We start from the raw sequence: 8,364 nt of genomic DNA on the forward strand, positions 1-8,364 counted from the left end.
TCAAGAAAAGAGAAAGAAAATAAGGAACTAGAAATAAAACTAAAAACTACTAAAAACTAAAAATACTAACTATTAAAAACTAAAAATACTAGCACCCCGTTAGACCCCCCCACACCTATAGGACACATTATCCTCAATGTGTCAAATAAAAAAAATAAAAGTGAGAGAGAAAACAACCAAACTTCCCTGAACGTGGGTCATAGTAGAGGGCGAGGTGGAAACGGAGGTGCAAAGCCTGTATGAAGCAGAAACTGCGCCAAATTCTGTGCCATGCCGGCGACATTGGCATCGACGTTGACCATGCGAGCCTCCAAAGCCTGAACCTGGAAAATTAAGAAGAGAGGAAGAAATGAGTTGAAATCGCGTTTCTGAAGCCTTTATTGGGACACAGAAAACGCGATTTAAAACGCGTCTTCAACTCGCGTTTTCTAAGTCGCGTTTCCTTCACAAATCTTGCAGGAATGAAAACGCGCATTCAACTCGCGTTTTCTAAGTCTTGGTACAATACACACTAAAATCGCCATCACGGTGGCTTTCGGACGATTCTGATCGTGAGCTTCCTGCACGTCATCACGCGGGCGCGTCAAGAGGGAATGTCACCTACAAATCAGCAAAAACGAAAACTAAAACCCAAAATCAGTCGAATTCACGGCAAACATATTTAAACTATCACACGAAATCAAACAAACAATTAAAAGAAACAATTGGGTTGCCTCCCAATGAGCGCCTTTCTTGAATGTCTTTGGCTAGACATGGTAAAGTGTCACTGATTAGGACACGGTGGCGCATCTAGACTTATTGTCTCCACCTCTCCACTCGAAAGTCCTTCGTAATAACGCTTGAGAGGGTGTCCATTCACCACAAATTTGTTGTTTGTTTTAGCACTCTGGACTTCAACTGCACCATAGGAGAAAACGTGAGTCACAATGAAAGGTCCAATCCAACGGGAACGTAGCTTACCTGGGAATAGCTTGAGCCTGGATTGGTACAAGAGGACCTTCTGACCAACCTCAAAAGTTTTTCTAGAAATTTGTTGATCATGAAATGTCCGGCTTTTCTCCTTATAAATTAAAGCGTTTTCATATGCTTCGTTCCGGATCTCCTCCAATTCTTGCAAATCCAACTTCCGTTGAGCACCGGCCTCCTCTAAATTCATATTGCATTGCTTTATCGCCCAAAAAGCCTTGTGCTCAAACTCTACTGGAAGGTGACATGGCTTCCCAAATACCAACCTGTACGGTGACATCCCTATAGGAGTTTTGTACGCCGTCCGATAGGCCCAGAGTGCGTCCTCCAACCTTTGGCTCCAGTCTTTCCTATCAGGGCGCACCATTTTCTCTAAAATGGACTTAATCTCCCGATTCGACACCTCTGCTTGACCATTGGTCTGAGGGTGGTATGACGTTGAGACCCTGTGGAGTACACCATACTTGCGAAACAACGCAGCTATGGTTCTGTTGCAGAAGTGCGTTCCCCTTATCACTGACAATAGCTCTTGGCATTCCAAATCGCACAAAAATATTAGACTTGATAAAATCTGCAACTACTTTCGAGTCATTAGTTCGAGTGGCCTTAGCCTCCACCCATTTAGATACATAATCAACTGCCAGCAAAATATATAAAAAACCAAATGAAGTAGGAAAAGGCCCCATGAAATCTATACCCCAGACATCAAAAATTTCAACAAAAATCAACGGGACTTGGGGCATTTGATCTCTACGGGCTATATTACCTACCATTTGACAGCGATCACATGACTTACAAAACACATAGGCATCCTTAAACAATGAAGGCCAATAAAATCCACTTTCTAAAACCTTATGAGCAGTTCTCTTGGGTCCAAAATAACCTCCACAGGCAAAAGTATGACAAAAAGCTAAAATCGATTGAAATTCCATTTCACTTACACATCTTCCGCATCACTTGATCTGCACACCTCTTCCATAGGTACGGGTCGTCCCAGATAAAATACTTGGCGTCGCTCTTCAATTTATCCCTCTTCGATTTTGGCCAACCTGCAGGAAAATTACTAGTTACCAAGTAATTGACCAGATCGGCATACCGAGGCAACTGAGAATTTAACGAAAATAAGTGCTCTTCAGGGAATGCATCCCTCAATGGTTCATTATCCTCTCCAACGGGTATACGACTCAGATGGTCAGCTACTAAATTCTCTGAGCCCCTTTTATCCCTTATTTCCAGGTCAAATTCCTGTAGTAGCAATATCCACCTGATGAGCCTCGGCTTTGCATCTTTCTTGGTCATCAGGTACCTTAATGCTGCATGATCAGAAAATACAATCACTTTAGCACCTAACAGATATGACCTGAATTTTTCTAGAGCAAAAATAACTGCAAGAAGCTCCTTCTCAGTGGTGGAGTAATTCAACTGGACTCCATTCAATACTCGGGATGCATAATAGATGACGTGAACTGCCTTCCCTACTCTTTGCCCCAATACAGCCCCTACGGCATGATCATTGGCATCGCACATGATCTCAAATGGCAGACTCCAGTCAGGGGGCTGGATGATTGGGGGTGAGGTCAACAATTCTTTCAACTTGTTGAAGGCTTCCTCACATCTGTCATTAAATTCGAAGGTCACATCCTTTTGTAGGAGTTGGAACAACGGGGCTCCAATTTTTGAAAAATCCTTGATGAACCTTCGATAAAAACCTGCATGTCCAAGAAAAGAACGCACCTCCCGCACACTCGTGGGGTAAGGTAATGCAGAAATAATGTCTATTTTAGCCTTGTCAACTTCTATGCCCTTAGACGATACAATATGACCCAGAACTATTCCGTGCTCAACCATAAAATGACATTTTTTCCAATTAAGCACAAGATTAGTTTCTATACACCTTATCAGGATCAATTTCAGGGTATCTAAACACGTATCAAAACTATCACCATACACACTGAAATCGTCCATGAAAACTTCAATAATTTTCTCCACATATTCAGAAAAAATACTTACCATACACCTCTGAAATGTTGCAGGTGCATTGCATAACCCGAATGGCATTCGTCTGTAGGCAAAGGTCCCGAACGGGCACGTGAAAGTTGTCTTCTCTTGATCCTCTGGGGGCAATTGCTATCTGAAAGTATCCTGAAAATCCATCCAAAAAGCAATAATAAGCTCTACAAGCTAAACGTTCAACCATTTGGTCAATGAAAGGGAGAGGGAAATGGTCCTTTTTGGTGACGGCGTTTAGCCTACGATAGTCTATACACTGCCTCCATCCAGTGGGTTTGCGCACTGGCACGAGCTCACCCGTTTGGTTAGCCTCTACCGTCACTTCTGATTTCTTTGGGACCACCTGGACCGGACTCACCCAAGGGCTATCAGATATTGCAAAGATGATCCCCACATTTAGCAATTTTAAAATCTCTTTCTTTACAACTTCCATCATGAGGGGGTTGAGCCTCCTTTGAGCCTGTCGAACAGGTTTAGCATCCTCCTCCAATCTAATCCGGTGCATACAGATGGCCGGGCTGATCACCTTAATGTCTGCGATTGTCCAACCTATCGCCTCCTTATGCTCTCTAAGGACCCGAATCAGTTTCTCCTCCTGGGTTTTTGACAGTGCCGATGAGATAATCACCGGGAGTGTCTCATTATCACCCAGATATGCATATTTCAGGTGCTCTGGTAGAGGTTTCAACTCCAGTACAGGTGCCTGCACCACAGATGGCAACACCCTCTGGTGAGGTTCGGGAGTAAAAATAGGTAAGACTTCATACCTTTTCGTGGTGGTCTGCAATGAGTGTAATGTACCTATTGTGCATTTTAGATCCTCGCTCCACTCCACCTCAGGAGTTGTCTCCAACTCAAGGTGCTTGGTTAAAGCCACCTCCAACTTATCCCTGCCATCAGTTTCAAACACTTCCTGCACTACAGGGTCAATAGCACTCACAGAGAAAACTGAGCTAAAGTTGGAGTTTGAGGGATATTTCATAGTATCAAAGATATTAAAATGCACAGTTTCCCCATCAAATTCCATGGATAAGGTACCCTTATTAACATCAATTTTTGTTTATGCTGTGCTCATAAAGAGTCTACCTAACAACAAAGGTGAGAGATCGGAGGAGTGATCATCATCCATATCAAGTACATAAAAATCAGCTGGAAACACCAAATCATTAACTTTCACCAACACATCTTCAACCAACCCATCAGGATATGCATTAGTTCGGTCAGCTAATTGAATGATTATTACAGTTTCTTTTAATGGACCTAATTTCAGAGAAGCATAGATAGATTTAGGCATGACATTAATTGATGCTCCCAAATCAAACATGGCCCTTCTAATCACAGTATTACCTATCCTACAGGGGATAGTAAACATACCTGGGTCCCCGCACTTGGGTGGAAGCTTCCTCTGCAGGACCGCAGACACATTTTCCCCAACAATAACCCGTTCATCTCCCCTCAACCGCCTTCGGTTGACACACAAGTCCCTTAGAAACTTGGCATATTTTGGTACTTGTTTGATTACGTCTAAGAGGGGGATATTTATCTCAACCTTGCGAAAAACCTCCAAGATCTTCTTCTCCTTATCCTGTTTCTTCGATTTTTCCAACCTGCTAGGAAAAGGAGGCGGGTTAGTTTTAGCTGTAATTACTGGGTCAGGAAGTACCTTTAGATCTGCACCATTTCTGTCCTCCCTTTCAAGCTCATTTTCGATCTTTTCCTCATCCTTATCCTTAGGGATCACAGGTTCAGGCCCCTGAATTTCTTTCCCGCTCCTTAGGGTCATTGCGCTCACGTTCTTCGGATTTAATTCGGGTTGAGATGGCAATTTACCCTGGTTCTGGGAATCCAAACGGTTGATTGTTGTGGCCATTTGACTTATCTGATTCCTTATATCCTGCATTTCGGAGTCCGTTCTTTGCCGATTTTGCATAATGGTTGCCTCCGTCCTTTGCTGATTTTGCGCCATGGTTGTCATCATTTGTTTCATCATCTCCTCCAAAGATGGACCAGAGCTTGGGGGCGGAGGTGGTCGGGGTTGGTATTGCTGCTGGTACCCTGGTGGTTTATTTGGCACAAAGTTAGACTGCCTGTTCGGTGTAAAGTTGGGTTGCCTATTCCCTCCATAACTGAGGTTGGGATGATCTCTCCATCCTGGGTTGTAGGTGCTTGAGTAAGGGTCGTACTGCTTCCTTGGCGCGGGCGCGTGGTCAGCCATGTTCACCTGTTCTGCAGTTTCTTCCTGAATCATTGGGCACATGTCTACAGAGTGACCTATACCAGTGCAAATCCCGCATACCCTGGCTTGTGATGCATTTCTCACAGCCAGTTGCCTAACAAACGCGGTTAACTCAGTTAGCTGCTGCTGCATGGAGGTTGTCTCCACCTCATTCACCCTGCGTATTGGAACATCCTCTCTCGTACCGAATTGTTGTGAATTTTCTGCAATCCCCTCTATTAGCTCCCGTGCTTCCTGAGGGGTTTTGTTCACCAGCGCCCCTCCACTTGCAGCATCAATTATGCTCCTGTCTCTGAAAAGGAACCCCTCATAAAAATACTGTATGATCAACTGCTTACTTATTTGGTGTTGGGGGCACCTGTGCAACAAGTTCTTGAACCGTTCCCAATACTCATAGAGTGACTCCCCTGGATGCTGCTTGATCCCACAAATTTCTTTCCTCAAACTTGCAGCCCTGGAAGTAGGAAAATATTTATCCAAAAATTTTTTCTTCAATTGGTCCCACGTGGTGATGCTACCTGGTGACAGGTAGTACCGCCAGTCCTTCGCAGAATCTTTCAAGGAGAAGGGGAATGCCCTCATTTTTATCTGCTCTTCTGTGATACCCGGGGGCTTCATACTGTTGCACACGACATCAAATTCCTGCAGATGCTTATACAGCTCTTCACCTGGTAAACCATGAAAAGAGGGTAAAAGTTGAATCAGACCAGATTTTAGTTCAAATGGAATGTTATCATTTAAGGTGGGGAAGGTAATGCATAGAGGCTGCTGATTTAAATTAGGGGCAGCCAACTCGCTCAATGTTCGTGCATTAGCCATGGTTCCTTCTTCCTGGTCAGAGTCACTTGAAGTGTCACCAAACGAATCTGTTGGTTCAACTTCTGACTCGAGTCTCTGAGATGTAGCACTGGAGTGCTCTTCTCTGAGCTGTCTGGTTTCCTTTCTCGTTCTACGCGCTGTCTTCTCTACCTCATGGTCAAAAATCAAATCACCTGTACGAGAAGATCGAGGCATACACTAGAAGAAAACCAGAAAATTAGGACACAAAATGAATTTAAAAAGAAACAAATAATAACGCCAGTCCCCGGCAACGGCGCCAAAAATTGACAGGTCGTCAGCCTGTGCAATAATAAAATTAAAGATAATTGCCAGTTAAAATGACCAAACCCAATTCCAAGTACTGGAGCAGGGACTCTAGGTGTGTAATGGGTTACTTGATTCACCCTGTTCCCGAAGAGTTTGCTTGATCCGAAATACCCGAATGGATTGGTTATTTCTTTTCACAAATAATTATGAATGCGTAGACAGGGCAAGTAGGGTCGTATCCACAGGGACTGGGTATATTCATTTCATAAGAAATCCAAAGCAACACAGGGGGTGATTTTATAGGAATGCCGACAATCAAATGAATTCGAATAAGAAAATAAAAATAAATAACTAATTAGAAATTAAACCACAATTCACTGAACTTAGATTAACAATAATTAAAAGCCTAAATCAATTAACACAGGAAAACAATTAAAAATAAAATAACGTAGGCAACTAAAAGTCAAATGGCAATTCACTAAAATCAAGGTAATATTAATTCAGGATCTAGCCAAGGAATAATTTCAGCAATGGTTTACCTAATTGATCATCGATACTAAGCCAATTCCAATTATTTCCCAATAAATAGGTTATAACTGCCAAACAAGCGATGACAGTCAACCCCTCCTTACTGTGTCGGTGATCAAGGTACGCCCGTTAATCACTTCTCTAATTGGAAAACAATCTCAGGTACGCTCGTAAGATTTAATTTTCCAATTGCCTTACGTATTAGAGGAGCCCTATTCTAACCAAATAACGCACTACCAGGGTTATTTTAGATTAGCCCACGTATCTTCCTGACACGAATCTAATCATGCCAGTTGCCACTATTTTGAGGTAATTAAACAATTACGGATTTAATACCCCAATTGACAATAGATTACCCAATCAATTAATTATCCGGATCCAAGACAACTAATTAATTAAATAACCATAAGCTTAGCAATTAAGGAATAGGCGAATACCAATAAATAAAAGGAAAAGATTAAATTAAATAGATCTCATAATTTTTAGGCGAACCAGAGCCTTCGTTGCTCCTTGACTAGAAAGGAGGAAATTAGTTCATATTTGATGAACTAAGTCCGCGGGAAATTGAAGATAAAGCTGCGGCCATTGTCATTGATTTTTGAGAATTCAATCCGTTCCAATCAGGAGGAGATAGCAAAGTTACACGAAGTGATCCTCTGTCTCACTACGGATGACATATGAGGAAAGAAAGAAAAGCTCTAAGCGTTTAACATGAAGAAAGGTCAAAAGCTACGAATTGCTAATGCCTGCTGAAGAGGTGATTTTTGGTGGATAGATGGACCGACCTAAATCAGACCTCTCTGAGATGAAGTGAGGGGTATCCTCGTGTCTGAAGTCGACCTTCTTGTCCGAAGTGAATGGCGGGGCTTCTCCCCTGGTATCACTCCGACGATTAAGTTAGTATGAGAACGAGAAAATGCTAGAGTATGAGCAAATGAACAGTGTATGCTTCTTGCTAGGAGTGTATGTGGGGTATTTATAGGAGGGTAGAGGACAGAGCGGAGAGCTCATGTTGGTGGGACCCATTCTCTGGTCATTACGGCTCTGTCCCGTGTCAGGAGGCCTGACTCTGACACTGTAGCCGCCTGAGTGTGATGACGGAGAGTATTGAGCAGGTTCCATTAAGAGTCTCCAGTGCTTTTCAGATAAAGCACTGGACCTGGGTGATGTCAGGGGCCGTGACCTCATCAGCGTGCGGCCGAAGTGGGTGGTGCCGAGGTCACCTACACGGTAGGCTAGGGAAGTGGCCGAGCTCAGGGGTTATGCCCAAGATACGGATGAGCTCTGATAAGGGACAAGGTGAGTTCACCTCGGACACGCAGGATGGCCGAGGTGAGCATCCTCAATAAGCCCCCCAAGCCTCGGGTGCTCCGGGACTGAGAGGTGCCGAGGCTTCCTTGTGCCGAAGTCATGAAGAGTCGGGGTCCTGAGACTGCTCCGGAAGATGCGGGGACTTGACACGTGGTCGAGTCAGTTGACAGGACGTGGTCAGAGGTAACCGTCGCGTCGTGAAGTGGTGGGACGTTTCGTGCAGAGGG

General features: G+C 43.7%; 1 protein-coding gene and 1 non-coding gene across 2 annotated transcripts; one reads left to right on the top strand and one right to left on the bottom strand.

The window, feature by feature from the left end:
- Positions 1-4,036: 4,036 nt before the first annotated feature.
- On the bottom strand, positions 4,037-4,942 carry LOC113766648. The gene is made up of 2 exons (XM_027310819.1): positions 4,351-4,942; positions 4,037-4,236 (listed from the first exon to the last, which is right to left on the bottom strand). Exons 1-2 carry the CDS (start codon positions 4,940-4,942, stop codon positions 4,037-4,039), a joined length of 792 nt encoding a protein of 263 aa, XP_027166620.1.
- Positions 4,943-5,552: 610 nt separating this feature from the next.
- On the top strand, positions 5,553-5,659 carry LOC113767191. Its single transcript, XR_003467911.1, has one exon. It is a non-coding gene; the product is annotated as a small nucleolar RNA R71 (small nucleolar RNA).
- The last annotated feature ends 2,705 nt before the right edge of the window (positions 5,660-8,364 follow it).

Source organism: Coffea eugenioides, chromosome 3, assembly GCF_003713205.1.
Source record: "Coffea eugenioides isolate CCC68of chromosome 3, Ceug_1.0, whole genome shotgun sequence".
In the NCBI taxonomy this organism is placed as follows: domain Eukaryota; kingdom Viridiplantae; phylum Streptophyta; class Magnoliopsida; order Gentianales; family Rubiaceae; genus Coffea; species Coffea eugenioides.